Here is a 16,467-nt window from a genome sequence, read left to right on the forward strand (position 1 = left end):
TCTCATCAAATCATAAGGGGGCATGGACAAGGTGAATTGTGACAGTTGGCTTTTGAAGGTTGCAGTAACCACTTCTGAGGCAATAAAAATAATTAGTAGGCTATGATACTTACTTTAAAATCTGGAAAACTTTCCAGAGTGAGTGGTAGACCAAAAATTCCTTCTGTTTTGTATTTTCTGGAAAACATTAAAGCTTCTCCTCCTTTCTCTTTTGTATTTCTTCATTTTTTTAACCTGGGAATACAAAACACACACATCAACTGCAACTTGAGCACAATTCTCATTGGTTTATGGGCGACATCACACTCATGTGAACGAGTTCAGGCCATGTTATCAGCCTGTTGCTTCACAGCAAGTCTAAACCCTTCTTTACATATTTTAAACACATGCAGTCCCAGCATATGGCTAATGATCTACTTGTGACATTCCTGGCTTGTACTAACCACTGTCACAAACGTTACTTCATAACTAACTAGAGCTCTTCCATTTCTATTAGCTAGAAGGGTACAGAACACCTGTTTTAGACAGTGCAATTTCATAACGTGCTGATCCGCAACTAAAAGAAAGTTTTCCACAATCACACTGGACACTTTTGGGTGTATTTTATTGATTTTGGGCTCCTGATCACAATAATCACCTTAAAACTTTTCTAACAGGTACCATTTTTTAGATACAACCTATTTTTGAGATTTCCTATCATATTTTTTTAACAAGCATTCAAAGCCACGAAGTGCAACGTGTCATTGAAAATTCATTTCCTGCATTCGCACTTGGACGTCTTCCCCGCTGATCCTGGTGCAGTCAGTGACGAACATGGTGAAAGGTTTCACCAGGACATTGTGACCATGGAAAAGCGGCATCACGGCAACTGGAATCCATCAATGCTGGCCAACTATTGTCAGTACATGAGAGGCATCAGATGACGAGTACAAACGAAAATCAGTGGCAATACATTTTTAGGTTAATGCATCATTAAGCGATTAAACATGCTAAATTCAATAAAAGTTAATTTAATGTTTCTCCAACATCCTACGCGACACAGCAAATCTGAAATTATCTTTTTGTTCAGCGTGAACTTGCCCAATTTCTTTTTCAGGAAGCAAACCTTTAAAATAAATAAATAAATAAACAGATAAATAAATTGCTGTCCAGTGTCATAGGCATACAAGAGAGTGCCATCATTAAAGATACTTTCGAGTAGCCATTCTCAACGGGGGCCATACGATCTCCTTGGGAGCCACAGCACATTTAAGGTGGGGAATGGTCTGAAATAATAAAATATTTTTCATGTAGTCGGAAGTACAGAAGAAACCAACTAAACTTGACTGCTACACAGGGAAGGGGGCTCATAAACGTTGAGCAGAATCCTCAGGGGCTGTAGCCAAAAAATGGTTAAGAATGGCGGCTTAACAAAGCCAACGTGCCTGGTTTGACAGTCCTCTGGTCTCTGATTAATCTATTAAACTGGTTACTGGCTCAGAGCAAGCCTTTAATTCGTTCTGATTGTTCCAACATTCCAACTATTTCTCCCACTGAGTCAATATGAGCAGCCTTAACAAAAAAAGCATGAATAACACTCGCTTCAATTCTCCAAGATGTTGCAGTTCCACATAAAAAGGGAACACCAGTTCTGACAGAAGCAAGTTATAACACATGCTTGTTGTGTTCCAACTTATTGCCAGCAAAGAATATGTTGGCTGCAGATAGTTGGCCTCTCAAAATATTTATTTTAACAATATTAGAAGCCACTGCATCCAAGTTCAGTCACAGCTCAAAAAAAGTATACAAAACCAAAAAGCTGAAGAGACACAACTTGAATACAATATTATTAACGATATTCCACTGATTTCCTTTATAGGACTCATTTTTGAGTGGAGGCCAAACAGTTTGGGCTTACAACTCTGGGAAATATTGTGAACCCTCCATCAGATAAGGTATAGAATATATTCAAAACCAAACCCTGAAGATTAGAAGAGGTACCATGGGGATATGATATCTGTTGGAAAAGCAGAGCTTGGGAGAACGTCAACCATAACCTTCTCGAAGGTAGAGCATACGTGAAGTCTGTTGTGGCCCTGGCTTGTTTTATGGCATGCTATACACTTGAATCATTTTAATTGGAGAAAAACCTGAAGAATAAAGAGTCTCTCACCTTTCCCAAATCAAATTCTTCATCCCATTCATCAATGACACGGTCTTCTTTTGCATATTTCGCATCATTTATGGCATCTTCACTGACAGCTGACGTTTCCCCTCCCCAAGTCAGCACTATCGAAACAAAGTGTGGGGACATGATTTAGGTTAATTATACTTGGACAATTATATTGATGAAATAAACATTGGTGCTAAATAGTTGCTAAATCCTGTCCCTCAATTAGGCGTCAAGGGTAAAAATGCAGTTCCAGATGTGCAATCCAATACCTGACCAGAATATAAGAGTTCAACTTTCTTGTACAGTTTACGGTACAAACTGAAAATACAAAAATATCAGCCAGGAGAAGTTTGGCTTCAAAGAACAAACAATCTGGTTGATCAAAGCTCTTGACTGTACAAAATCTAAGCCTCAAAATGAGGCCATGTTTTGTAAAGTTTATCTGAGAGATGCAAAAAAAAAATCCAACATCAAAACCTTCTCTTCAATGAAAATTAGAAATACACTCAAGATGATTTTAAGATTCAGCTTAGACAGGTCATCGCCAAAGAAACAACATTAACCTCACACCATCAATTTGTGGGAATATAAGCCAGACTGCCCATCTATGGGGAACAAATAAACAACTTTGACTCAACGGCAGCTTTTGGATGGATTTAAATGAGACAGACAGCACCAAAACAGGACCTTTCGGTCCACTTGCCTGCACCACCCAATTACATCCAATTGACCTACAACCCCAATATGTTTTAAAGGGTGGCAGTAAACCAGAGCACCCGGAGGAAGCTCACATAGAAATGAGGAGAAGGTGCAACAGCGTGGGGTTCAAACCCTATCCCAGAACACCATTATGCTAATTGATATGTTAAAAGTGCCGTCCAGATAGAAAGTAAAATGCAAAAACTCCACAACTAATTCTTGGTCACAGCTTGAAAAAAAAGTCTTTATCAGGGAACTTGCAAAAACCACTGAATTACAATACAGAAAAATGCAACATTTTGTGTGTTTTACTGAGGCTCCAACATTTACGCATCATGAGAAAAGACTACTCACACGATAAATATAAATGTAGGGCATGTTATGTTTCTACCTTCAGTTCCATAAGCTTTGTTGCTTGAATGTTTCAAGAGCTCTTCAGCTACACTGGATCTCTCCTTTTTATCCCAGGTTGAGCTTGTAATGGACATTCGAGCTTGATTCGGTTGATTCTCAGCAGAAACATTCTGTGAGCATTTATAGCCATCTGTGACCTGGCTATCCCATAAAATAACTGGAACTGAAACACGGTAGCACATTACTGAAAAGCAACTGATTAACATCACTTTAATCTCGTGCAACTTGTACCCACATTCAAAACTCTGGTTTGCATGAGTCCAGGACCAGATAAGTCCTGATGTAGTTCAATAGAGTAAGACTTTGCCAGAAGCTATCAGTCCAAGAATTTTGGCTCATCCATCTAGGTTGGTGACAACAAATGGTCTCTTCTCTGCTGAATGATTGGCCTGGAATGATTTCCATAACTGTGTAAACTCTAGTTACCAGACAAAAATTCCAAACAATGGTGGCTCAATCAGAAATTGCAGGCTGAAAAAAAAAGGTTTGGAAAGAAAGCAAACAGCAGTAACAATTCATATACCATATATAACAGTCGATACCATGTAAAGGTTGACCCCCCCCCCCCTTATTTTTGGCCCAAAAATCTGCTATTTTCAATATACTGCACGTAAAAGTCAATCTCCCCATTTTAGGCCCCGGCTACCCACCCACTACAGCTCCTGATGCTTGACCGCGGTCTCTCGCCTCGGCCCACCGGAGTTCCCAAAGCTCCAACTTTACTCTCGCCTAGGCCCCAGCCACCCACCCATCCAAGCTCCCGATGCCTTGAACGAAGATTTACCACCCGATCCCCGACGCCCACCCAACTGAGCTCCCGATGCCATGAGCGTGGACTTGGCACTCGGCCCTGGCCATTCGCCCACCCATCCAAGCTTCCGACACAGGCACTTACCCTTGGTCAAAAGTAGTAAGCCTCTAATAGTCGACCTCCCCTAAATTTTAGCTTAAAAAAATTGGTCCACAAAATTCAACTATTACATGCTTATTTATGGTACATAATAAATTTCTGACCTCACTTGGAAAGATATCACCCATCTTGCTACAGGAGTATATTGATCTCTGATCTGCACCAAGACACCCATGGACCAATCAATCACCCTTTTTAATCTCTCAAAAGGTGTTCAGAATAGCAGGAGATTCAATTAATCGTTCCAAAATCCAAAAAGATCTATTTGAGTGGATAATCCAACCTTTTAATTTTTAATTTAGACATACAGCACGGTAACAGGCCATTTCGACCCACAAGTTTGTGCCGCCCAATTGACCAAAGAGTATGTACTCGTGGGCCAAAATGTCCTGTACCATGCTGTATGTCTAAATTAAAAATTAAAAGCTTGGCCATCCCTGGGATAGTGCAAACAGTCCATTGGAAATCTGAATCAAAGGCACACGGATTACAAGGTAGAATGATTAGAGTAAGCTTTGATTTTTCTGTTTTTTCAAGAAACTAGATCAAGATGTCACCAGTTGCCGGAGGAAATCGCACGCAGGATGAAGGATTGATGCCTGGCATGACTGTTGCCTTACAAGGAAAGTGGAGGAAAGGCTCTAGGAGATGCAAATGGCAGCCGTGGCTAACTAATGAAATCAAGTGTAATATCAAATCCAAAGGGAGTTAATATAGGATAGCGAAGTGGAGTGGGAAGTTAGAGGATTGGGAAACCTTCAAAGAGCATCAGAGGGTAACTAAGAAAGTCATAAGAGAGGGGAAAATGAAGTACGAGAGGAAATTAGCAAATAATATAATGGAGGATAGCAAAAGCTTTTTTAAATATGTGAAGAGGAAGAAATTGGTTCGGTCTAAAATTGGTCCATTAAGAATGGAAAAGGGTGAAATTATTACCGGAAACAAGGAGATGCTGAGGAATTTAACAAATACTTTGCAACTGTCTTCACCAAGGAGGATATAGGTTATGGTCAGTTAGGGGGTAGTGGTCATGTGGTATCAAGAGACTTGGGGAACTTTCCTGGGGAAGCAGGGGATCTAATGGATATCCGGATCCAGAAACAGGAGGTTGTGAGTAAATTGTTGGTACTGAGGGCTGATAAAGCCCCAGGGCCTGATGGGCTGCATCCCAGGGTGCTTAAAGAAGTTGCTATGGAAATTGTGGAAGCATTGGTCGACATTTTCCAAAGTTCCATAGATTCGGGGGAGGTCCCTGAGGATTGGAGAGTGGCTGATGTGGTGCCGATTTTTAAGAAGGGAGGGAGGGAGAAAACGGGAAATTATAGACCGGTCAGCCTGACGTCAGTGGTGGGGAAGATATTGGAATCTATCATAAAAGGAGTAATAGCAGAACACTTAGGCAGAAATAATAGTATAAGGGCTAGTCAGCATGGATTCCTTAAGGGTAAGTCATGCTTGACTAACCTTCTGGAATTTTTCGAGGATGTGACAAAGAGGGTGGACTTGGGAGAGCCTGTGGATGTGGTGTATTTGGACTTCCAGAAGGCCTTTGATAAGGTACCGCACGGGAGACTAGTGGGCAAGATCAGGGAGCATGGTATTGGAGGTAAGGTGCTGACATGGATAGGAAATTGGTTAAGAAATAGGAAACAAAGGGTTGGGGTAAGCGGGTCTTTTTCAGGATGGAAGGATGTGACGAGTGGAGTGCCGCAGGGATCGGTATTGGGTCCTCAGTTGTTTGTAATTTATGTAAATGATTTGGATGAGGGGATTATTAATAACTTGAGCAAATTTGCAGAAGACACGAAACTGGGTGGCGGTGTGGGGTGTGAGGAGGATGTCAGGAAAATGCAGAGGGATTTGGACAGGTTGGGGGAGTGGGCTGCTGAATGGAAGATGACGTTCAATGTGAGCAAATGTGAGGTTATCCATTTTGGGGGCAATAATAGGAAAGCTGAGTATTATTTAAATAGAGACAAGCTAGGGAGTGGGGAGGAGCAAATGGATCTGGGAGTACTTGTTCACCAGTCACTGAAGACTAGCATGCAGGTTCAGAAAGCTGTGAAGAAGGCAAATGGCATGTTGGCTTTCATAAAGAGGGGATTGGAGTATAGGAACAGAGATGCCCTTCTGCAGTTGTACAGGGCCCTGGTGAGACCCCACCTAGAGTATTGCGTCCAGTTCTGGTCTCCAAACTTGAGGAAGGACATACTAGCTATAGAGGGTGTGCAGCGCAGATTTACAAGGTTAGTTCCAGGGATGGCGGGGTTGACATATGCAGCAAGGCTAGAAAAACTGGACTTGTATCCATTGGAGTTTAGAAGGATGAAGGGGGACATGATTGAGGTATACAAAATCATCAGGGGGATAGACAAGGTGAAGTCTGATTACTTGTTCCCAATGATGGGGGAGACGAGGACTAGAGGGCATAGTTTAAGAATACAGGGTAGGCCCTTTAGGACGGAGATGAGAAAACATTTTTTTACCCAGAGAAGTGTGAATCTGTGGAATGCTCTGCCACAGAGGGTGGTAGAGGCAGATTCGCTGACTATGTTCAAAAGAGTTAGATAAGACTCTAGTGGGCAAAGGAGTTAAGGGTTATGGGGATAAGGCTGGAAAGGGGTACTGATGGTAGTGATCAGCCATGATCTGTAAAATGGCGGTACTGGCTCGACGGGCTGAAGGGCCTACTCCAGCTCCTATTGTCTATGGCATTAGAGTTAGCCTAGACACAATTAAATTTAGTGGAACAAAGGACTGTTCCTCTACTGCAGAGTTTGAATTAGGGGATAAAATCCCAGGTTAAGAGTTTTCTATTAACAATAATTAAAACACTATATCAGAAACAGCGAATGCAGTGTAAAAATTACCTTGCAAAACAACTGGTTCCGACAACAGAAAGATTAAGATAGAAAATCCACACTGATGGAACACTTGTATTTCATCCTTCAATTCATTGCACATTGAATAACTACAGTAAGGGATTTTAATGCAAAAGTTTTCTTAAAATTAAACAAATTATGCAATGAATGTCTGTAATTGGCTTACAAAATGGCAGATTTTTAGGAAAAATCCCTTGTGGAAATTGGACCTTGGTTTGCTTACGCAAATGGGATATAAAGATGAAGTTCCCCGTTAAACACCACTTTCAAAACTTTGTTCCACTGAAGTTAATAGGCTTATTAACTGTAAGGAATAGAAAGGATAAATTTTAAGTTCCGTTACCAAACTACTTCAAAAGGTAAACAAGTCAACTGTTACAGCTGCCATTCATTGCAAATATGCACGAAAGAGAAACTAATCCATGAGAATCAGGAATGTAGACCGCAAAGTCCCAAGCACTGGCAAGAATTTTCAGAAATTTAAATTTTGGCTTTTAACCAACATACTAAGTGTTAATTTTGAAAGGAAATCTAAAAGTCTGGAAGTGCAATGAAATAACATACCTTTGTGACATCCACTTTTGTTTTTTGTGGGCTGATCGACTGGAGGTTCTGAACACTCGTCTAAACTCCTACTTCTTTTTCGTTTCCTGCGCTTCTTTTCACTTTTTCTTCCATTTTTCATTTCATGATTTTCCTTTCTTTGTTCAAATTCTTCTGGCATTTCCAGTTCCTTTTCATCCTTCAATTCATTGCACATTGAATAACTACAGTATGGGATTAATGCAAAAGTTTTCTTAAAATTAAACAAATTATGCAATGAATGTCTGTAATTGACTTACAAAATGGCAGATTTTTAGGAAAAATCCCTTGTGGAAATTGGACCTTGGTTTGCTTACGCAAATGGGATATAAAGATGAAGTTCCCCGTTAAACACCACTTTCAAAACTTTGTTCCACTGAAGTTAATAGGCTTATCTTTAAGGAATAGAGCATATGACCCAACTCAAGCATGTTTCGTGCAAGCAACCAAGGACAAGTATCTACCCTGGCGAGACTCATGACAGTCTGACAGGATATCTGAACAGAGGCTAGTGAAATTAGGAAGCGGAGAAAACACTTGCCCAGATCTCTTAAGCAATTGTTTTAACAGCTGTCACTTTTTCAAGCGATGGAGTCACGTTACATGGTGCATGATCTCCAGCTGAAGAATTACACAATGGCATCACTAGGGGGTATGAAACGCACCAGGTGACACCATCAGAGGGGTGACACCAAAACGACTGTCTATAAAATTTTTGTGCAGTGTTTCAGCAGGTTTATTATTTTTTATAAAAACATCCCTGTAGTTAGTTATAACAACAAGAACATTTTTCGTAAGCCCAGCTTATACGCATCAATATATCTGCAAGGCTAAAACTCTATACTAATTTACTTTTTGAACTTTCTAATGTCAGAGCTGTCGATATAACCCAACTACAATAATGCTTTGAATCATGTGGTTTCGTCTGCAAGTGCTACGAGCACACACTGTTGTTTTCGTTGTGCACGGTATTGTAATTCAAAGGTGTAATTTTAATTTTGATAGTTGTTTATCTCATTACTATTGCTGCTACATTCAGTGATATACGGGAACTATGAATAACATTAGAACAAAAAAACATTATGAAGGATTCTGTATGGTCTGGTACGGGAGGTCGTACATGGTGGTTGGAAGAAGAGGGTAACACCACAAATTACTGCACCGGGACACAAACCCTAGTGATGCCACTTGAATTAACATTATACCAGGAAGCAGCCATTTACAAGTTATGAAATAAATATTTTCATCAGCAAGGATTGTCAATCATATGAAATCGAACCTGAGCTTCTTGACTGTCGGAAATTTTGGGGGTAAAAAAGGAAATGGTAAACTAATTCAATTACGCCACAAATCTCAAAGTTAGAAAATGACATTTAAGTGACTGGAAAGTGAGCAACATGTTCCAAGTGAATCATGTGGATGTGTCTTTCTGGATCGACAGTACCAACTGCTAGACATGGGTGCAAGAAAATTGCCTCCATACACCAAAAGAGATTTTGTCATTTTCGGCACATATTTAAACATTAGGGTTCGTAGAAAGTAGCTACATCATAGCAGCTGTTTCAAGAAAGACTACTGAACTTGAATTCTCAAGAAGATGAAAGCAATCAAGCAAAGACTGGCAGAAAACTTAATTCTGAAAGATTCATGTACAATGAAATACCTGTTATCTGGAGTTCAACCAATTGCGGAAAATAAATAGGTGAAAAATATGAGGGTTTAAAACTGTCTCCCCATATCCCACCCATCCCCCCTCCCCCACCATCCCTAGCAGTCAGTTCATCAATCCATACAACACACAATCTCCAACAAATGGCAAATTCACTCATCCGGCATCTACCAATCCCCATTGGTTTCACTTTATATTACTTCATCAAACCACAAAAAATGCGACCATTCCGAATTACGCACTGTTCTACAGTAGTCTCGGCAAGGAGGTTTTCTTCAGAAACTTCTGCACGCTTCTTGCGCTTCTTCCTTTTCTTCTTGGCTTTCAATAGAGTCAATTCTTCCAAACTGTTCTTCCTGATGGACTCTTCCTGCAATTCATTAGCCTCCTTTAGTAATTATTTCATGGAATCCTTTTGAATACTACACATTGCCTAAACATCATGAATGTCATGGTCAAAAAACAAAGTGGCAACTATAACTGACTTTACTGCTGTATACATCTTTCTCCTGACAGCATAAAATCTTCTGCTTTTCATTCATTTAGGCCACCATGACACAAAATTCTTTTAATAATCCATATTACGTTGTGGGTGTAAGCAATGAGATAAAGATACCGGAAAAGTGCCCGCTCCAAGTTATATCCACTTTAAATATCACAACTGAGACTGTACATTTACCAATGAGGTCAGGAGTGAATTACAACTGAAACAAACCACAACTCTCCAGATCATCTTAAGGAGAAAGGTTTGACCAGCTGAAGAAATGCCAAATACATGAAAAATAGTGGATGCAAAAACCATACAGACATGAACTACTTATCCTATGCTTGTTATATCGGTGAAATTAATAATATACTGATTCCATCACTTACTTGCAGTTGGTCACAAGCACCATCATTCTCTGCTATTGTGCGTTGCTTTTCCTTGCCTTTATGCTTGCTGTGAGTCTTGGCAGCTTCATCACAATTTGACTGGACAGCTGATTCAGAATCAAAAGAAATTGCATCCCTTTTCAAAGTGGATTTGTGTTTTTTCTTTTTTCTTTTACGACTGCTAGATAGGTCCATGGAGATGGCAATACTAAGTTTTTGTGGCTTATTTGCCAACTCAGTCATGGAATCACACATTTTACCAGAACTTTCACTGGATAAGGTATTCTTTTCCAATGAGGGAGCACTGCCATCAACTGGAGAACAGGGCAACCTAGTTGCTTCCATGGCTTTTGATAACCGCAGCTGCGACTCAGAGTAACTAGAATTACATGACTTCTTGAAGATTTTAGATGAAGAACAAAATCCTGTTTGTTGGGAAATCTGCATTTTTGGAGTAGGTGGGAAAATCCTAACAATGAAAAAAAAAAAGGCATATTGTAAAGCTCTTTTGCAATCAACTACCTGGAACGCAAGAAATAGGGAACAGAAATTAGAGATCCACCCAGCCCCAAAACCACCTTCACCACCATTCAACAGTAATGTCATCTCTGTCTCCTAACTCCTCAGGTGAACATATGTGAATCTCAATCACCCTCTCCAATGGCAACCCCCGTTATCTTTGCAATCAACCCAGTGAATCTCTTTGCTAAGATAGTCCCTCATGAGTTTGAAAAGACTTGCTTTGAATTTTATTTTGTGGGTTCTGAGATCACGAAAAAACCAATCCCATCAGTGATCCTGTTTGCTGCAAAATCAATCAGAGATGGCACACAACTATAGATACGATAGGTCCCTCCTCTCTACTTACACAGGGTTTCTCAGCGCTCCTGATAAAGGGGAATTTGGATTCACAATATCATCTTAAATCTCTCTTCTCCACTTTAGGCAGTCATGGGCCAGAGTTACTCAGGAGCCAGTCAGGACATTACACTTTCTCAAGGGTGGTTAAGCAATTCACATACCTTTTCTTCTGTCCACCTAGTAACCCTAATCCTAAACCCTTAGCCCTAGCCCCTAACCCCTAGCCCCTAACCCTCACCCTTAGCCCTCACCCTTAACCCTTACCCTTAACCCTCACCCTTAACCCTAACCCTAACCTCTTTTTGGTGCTCTGTCATAGGGATTCTAGTATTGGAAAGGTGCAACCAGGACCCTGATGCTCAAGATGCTGGCCTCAAAGAGGACATTGACATAAGTCTATTTATCCTTCCAGTGAATTTGGAGGATCTTGTGGAGACAACGCTTGTGCTGTCTTTCGAGTGTTTTGAGGTGACTGCTCAAGTTCTCAGCAACTCGAGGGCATGGATCAATGCCACCTGATAGACCATATGCTTTGTGTCAGATCAGAGGTTTTAATCTTCAAATGCATTTTTATCCATCAACCAAAGGCAGTGGTGATTTTTATCATCAATGTCTGCCTTTGCAAAGAGGCAACTTTCACAATTATAAATAGTACTCCATGTTTTCTTTATTGCTGGAGGTCACTTCAATAAATTGCAGGGACTCCAAGACAAATTTCACATTTTTTAAAGACACAAAGCGGTTTTGAAAACCACATCCAAATCAACGTGTGAATTTCTATGAATTTCATTAATCTCTGCTTTCATTCCCCTTTTCACATACACACTTTTCCAGTTTCCTCCCAATTGGAAAGAATTTAATCAAAATCTATCTACTGTACCTGACCACATCAAAATAAATTTCCCATTTTTTTTCCATTCCTGCACCAAGTTAAATGGCAAATCCATTTTAAAACCAATTTTGAATAGCTTCGTTTGCCCAGGAAGATATTTTGGATAATATGTAAAATACCAGATTTTAAAGGTTTACAGACTTAAAGTAGAATAACAAAAACAAATCAGAGCAACTTAACAGGCCTCCTAAAATTTGTTTTAGTTTCAAGTATTCCAAAGTTTAGTATGTTTTAGTCTTACCTGATGTTTGTTACACTTCCTTAACCTAGTAGTGGATGCAGTATTACTTTTTATGAATATTTTATTTATAATTTTTAAAACTCAAACAGTGTCAACAATCCGTAATAATCCATAATTAAAAAACATTTTCCAGTTATATACAAGCCTCACCATCAAGTCCAATTCCTTGTCTCCCTTCCCTTATCCCAATTAATATATTTAGAGACAAGATGCCATATTACAATGTGCAAAAGAAATTCTCAATGAAGCCAAAAAAAATGAACTGATGACAGACAAAAGCTCTTAAGAAGACTTTCCATTCTGTGTTCCTGAACACACTGCATAGATTTTTCCTTCATTCTATTTTAACAGGAATATTCTCATTAACTGCTCACAGCTCTTCACTTGCTTGGTCAATTTTGAGAACTGTTGAAGACCAGAACAGATATTATCAAATGCTCCAGAAATGACAAAAATGTGCCATACAACACAATTTACAATGCAGAATATGGAGGATCATTATTACCTTCAGGTGGTGTGGGTGATAGAAGGGTGCATAAAAATTCAAATAACCCAAAAGCTTTTTGAGATCTCAAACCAGCAGTGATCCTATATGCCTGTCTGCGTTGCAATAGCTCCTAAAAGACTTCTTAATTGCCCATTACAATTTGGAGACGTAAAACAGACCATTAAGGAGTCGAGAATTTATCAACACCTGATGAAAACTTTTAGATGCTTTGCCAAACTGGTACAATTTCACCATAAAGTTGAAAAATTCAGCTCATGAGTAGCACATTTCTCTTACCTAATTTTGTTTGCAGAAGGAAATGAGTGGCCTTTATTCATTAATTTTGCTTTGTGGGCTGAAGAGAATGATGGGGAGCGAGGTTCATTTTCTGTCACCTTCCAGCTGTAGGTGGCCTGCAGTTATTGACATAAATAAAAACTTGGTGGTCTAAAATGTATCCATCAATGAAGAAAACATAAAAGAGGGTATGGCAAAGAAGAATCAGAAAGTTTTCATGATTAGACTGCTAGGGAAACAAAGCAGGAGAACAACAGACAAGAAAATATCAGAAGTTACCATTTATTAGTTTAGGAACATTTGGAATTTTAGATTACAAATTCTGGACAAAAGAAATCCTGGAGGAGGATTAAAATTATAAAATATTAATCTCACAAGTTTTGAAACATTTTTATTATGTTTATAACTGCATGGAATATTCATAAACAAGCTCATATAAAAAAGCACAAAAGCTGTTATCTCTGCAGATAACTAATTAACGGCTTTGGACAAAAAAGCAACCATTCAAATAATTTAAACCCTTCAAGTCCCCTCTTATGGAACTTAACATCTTTTCAGTAAAAGACAAACCATTACAAAAACTAATAAATCAAAGAATGAAGAGAATATATTTAATTTAATAACATTTAATTATTTTTAAATCTTTAATTTGCTTTCAAAAAATACAACCACAAGCTATATGAAAACCTCAGCTGAATCAGTGCACAATTCTGGAATGCTATTCAAATCATATCAAGCCACAGTTCATTCTCTGGCATGTCTTGCCAAGTATGATCAAGGTTGGAGGGTCACAGCCAATAATCAGCAGGGAAAAGAGTGAAAGGCATATATTTCAAATCTTGTTCACCACCCCATAACCAAAAGCTTGCAACTTTCCCGACTCTTATGGTTAGATAATGCACTGTTCAGGTATTTGGGCAAGTGATGGGTGGGTTGTACCAAAATTATGCTCATTCTTTTAGAAATGATGGATAGGGGCAAGTGAAATCTATAATGATCACAAAATAAAAGCTGTATGAACAATAAAACCCATTATCCGGAATTCAAGCAACCAGCAAAAAAGGAAATAAAAAATAAATTAAAATGAATGTTAAAAACGATAAAAGTAAATGTTCTGAGGTAACACATAAACCTTTGGTGAAGATGGGAGCAAATATTCAGCCAGCAGAGAGCCTTGGTCATTCTTTACTCATAGCAGCTGTTTGAATAAAGTTGTGTTTGAATAAAATGGCATCACCCAGGATGAAGAGCTGGTTGATGCTGCTCGCCATTGGGGTGACTCTCTTAAAGAGTCTCCTTATTCCGGTTTCAAAATAATCTTTATCTTTATATTATGAAGTATATTAGTAAGGCTTTATCTTTAAACTTAGCGAAGGGAAGGGGTTTAATTATATATAATGTTATTGTTCGTCTTTTGGGTAGCATCGTGGAAGGGGAGGATCCTGCAGATGCAGCTAAATGTTTTTCGAGAATGTGATTGAAAATAAAGTAAAATGCTTTAAGGTTTATATATTCATGCAAGTGAAGTTTGTTCAATGCAAGTACAGTCTAGTATTTTTGTTTTTTTAAACTATTTATTCTTGTTGTATGTGTATTAGTTAGCCATTGTAAGATTAAGTCTCAAGCCACCGGAAAACTCACTTGTCCTGCATCTACCAATCCCTGTTGGTGCTGGATACCAGGAGTTTTATTGTAACTATATGAATTCTCAGGCAACAGTATATAATTGTCTCGACAGCCAAGCTTTGAGGGAGATTTAAACCACATGCAATCAGTGTGTTCGGTTTCTGTCTAATGACAAGCAAATTAATTACAAAGAAATAATTGCTGGTGGAATTCAAGAGGCAGCATGTACAAATAGAAATGGTCGATGTTCCAGGTCTTGAAACTTTATGAAGACTAATGTATGAAAAGGGAAATTACATATATAAAGGAGGAATGGCTAAGGTGATAAAAGACAGGAAGGGCGAGGTGGAGAGAGCAGTAGAGGGAGAAACCATGAGAAAGGAGGCTGGGGAATGAAAAAAAAAGAGAGAAAATGTAGAGAAGTAGGTAAAGAGATGGGAACATGTGGAGATGGGGGGGGTATCCAAAGTTAGAAGTCAATGTTCTCGTTGTTAGATTTAAGAGAGTCCAGGAAGAATACGACGTGTTGTTCCTCAAATTTACATTGAGCCTCAGCCCGACAAGGGATGAGTCCAAAAGCAGACATGTCACTATACAAATGGTTTGGGAGTTAAAATAGTTGGCTAAAGGAAGCCCAAGTTTGGTCACACCAATATAGAGGAGGCCACGCCAGGGGCACAAAATACAAATTTCATTGTAAATGAGTTTCATTCCCAGAACACGTTGCATATATTGTGCCGTCATGTTCCCTCAATCACTGGACAGTCTAATCGCCATCAGCTATGAAAATGAAACAAAAATTGTTTGTTTCTATTTTAAGAACTGCAGCAACTGATTTCAGATGAATTTTTAAAAATAAACTCAAATAACTGTTGCCCTTTAAATGTCAGATTCCAATCTATTAGTATTATATTGAAATAACAAAGCAGGAGCAGACTTTGGCCATTGTTCTTCAGTCATTTTAATTACTTACATCTCTTCCTTTTAAATTAACCCATTTATCTAACCCGCATTCAGCCATCGTGAACTGCTGGAGGATAATCTCTGCATAATAAGGCTTCTGCTGTTCCCTGGCCTAAATCGACTGTGCACTTGTGTTGCCCTCAGTCACTGGAAGCTACTCTATCTGCTGCCTTAACACAATAAAAATGTATTTCTATAGAATGGTTACTGAGAATTTAGAACAAATGCAAAAAATAAGGGTTTGACTACAAAAGGTAACAACCTAAATTTTAAAGGCACGTCTCTCACAATTTACTTTGAATTTTTTTAAAAAGTAATTTCAACTCATAACAGGAGAGTGCATGATTTGAATATTAAACTGGTAATACAATACAGTAAGTAGTTAGGTACAAAAGCATGGTCATTATACCTCTGACTAATGGCCAAAATCTTATCGCGACAGCTGGAGAATTTATATTCAGGTAATTAATTACCAGACTAAAAAAAAACCTACTCTCAGCAATCATGACTGCAAAACTTTGAGAATGTCATGCAAATCTTTCCAGTTCATTAAAGTGATCTTACTATTAACAAGATCACAAGACGTAGGAGCAGAAGTAGGCCCATTGAGTCTGCTCCACCGTTCTAATCATGAGCTGATCCATCCACCCACCCAGCCTTACTCCCCAGCTTTCTTCCCGCAATCCTTTGAAAGAAAATGTTTTACAAATATGCTCAATAAAGGGTTAAAAGAAATGCAGTAACTACTTTCAGGTTGCTGGGAACGTAATTGCTCCTCAGCATCTGTACTGAAGTGAGATAGTAGCCTATCCACAAATAAGGTCAAAATGTCTTCGGATAGGGACTCTGACCTTCCCAGATAATTCTGAACACCACAAGGTAACTATTATTTTAAATGCAAAATTGCCAGGTGTGTGCA

At 39.0% G+C, this 16,467-nt stretch overlaps 1 protein-coding gene across 4 annotated transcripts in view; it reads right to left on the minus strand.

Moving 5' to 3' along the window:
• The window catches only part of usp36 (ubiquitin specific peptidase 36), a 73,089-nt gene that overhangs the window by 3,400 nt on the left and 53,222 nt on the right, over positions 1-16,467 (minus strand). For 2 of the 4 annotated variants that reach the window (XM_069930009.1, XM_069930007.1), the window contains 7 exons: positions 12,960-13,075; positions 10,182-10,650; positions 9,551-9,678; positions 7,622-7,824; positions 3,243-3,428; positions 2,153-2,268; positions 114-234 (listed from right to left, as the gene is read on the minus strand). In XM_069930009.1, coding sequence (XP_069786110.1) covers positions 115-234; positions 2,153-2,268; positions 3,243-3,428; positions 7,622-7,824; positions 9,551-9,678; positions 10,182-10,650; positions 12,960-13,075 — 1,338 coding nt within the window. In that variant the 3' untranslated portion in view covers position 114. Of the gene's footprint in view, positions 1-113; positions 235-2,152; positions 2,269-3,242; positions 3,737-7,621; positions 7,825-9,550; positions 9,679-10,181; positions 10,651-12,959; positions 13,076-16,467 lie in introns of those variants that run through there. The other 2 variants (XR_011354874.1, XM_069930008.1) reach the window with 2 other exon arrangements.

Source organism: Narcine bancroftii, chromosome 3 (assembly GCF_036971445.1).
Source record: "Narcine bancroftii isolate sNarBan1 chromosome 3, sNarBan1.hap1, whole genome shotgun sequence".
NCBI lineage: Eukaryota > Metazoa > Chordata > Chondrichthyes > Torpediniformes > Narcinidae > Narcine > Narcine bancroftii.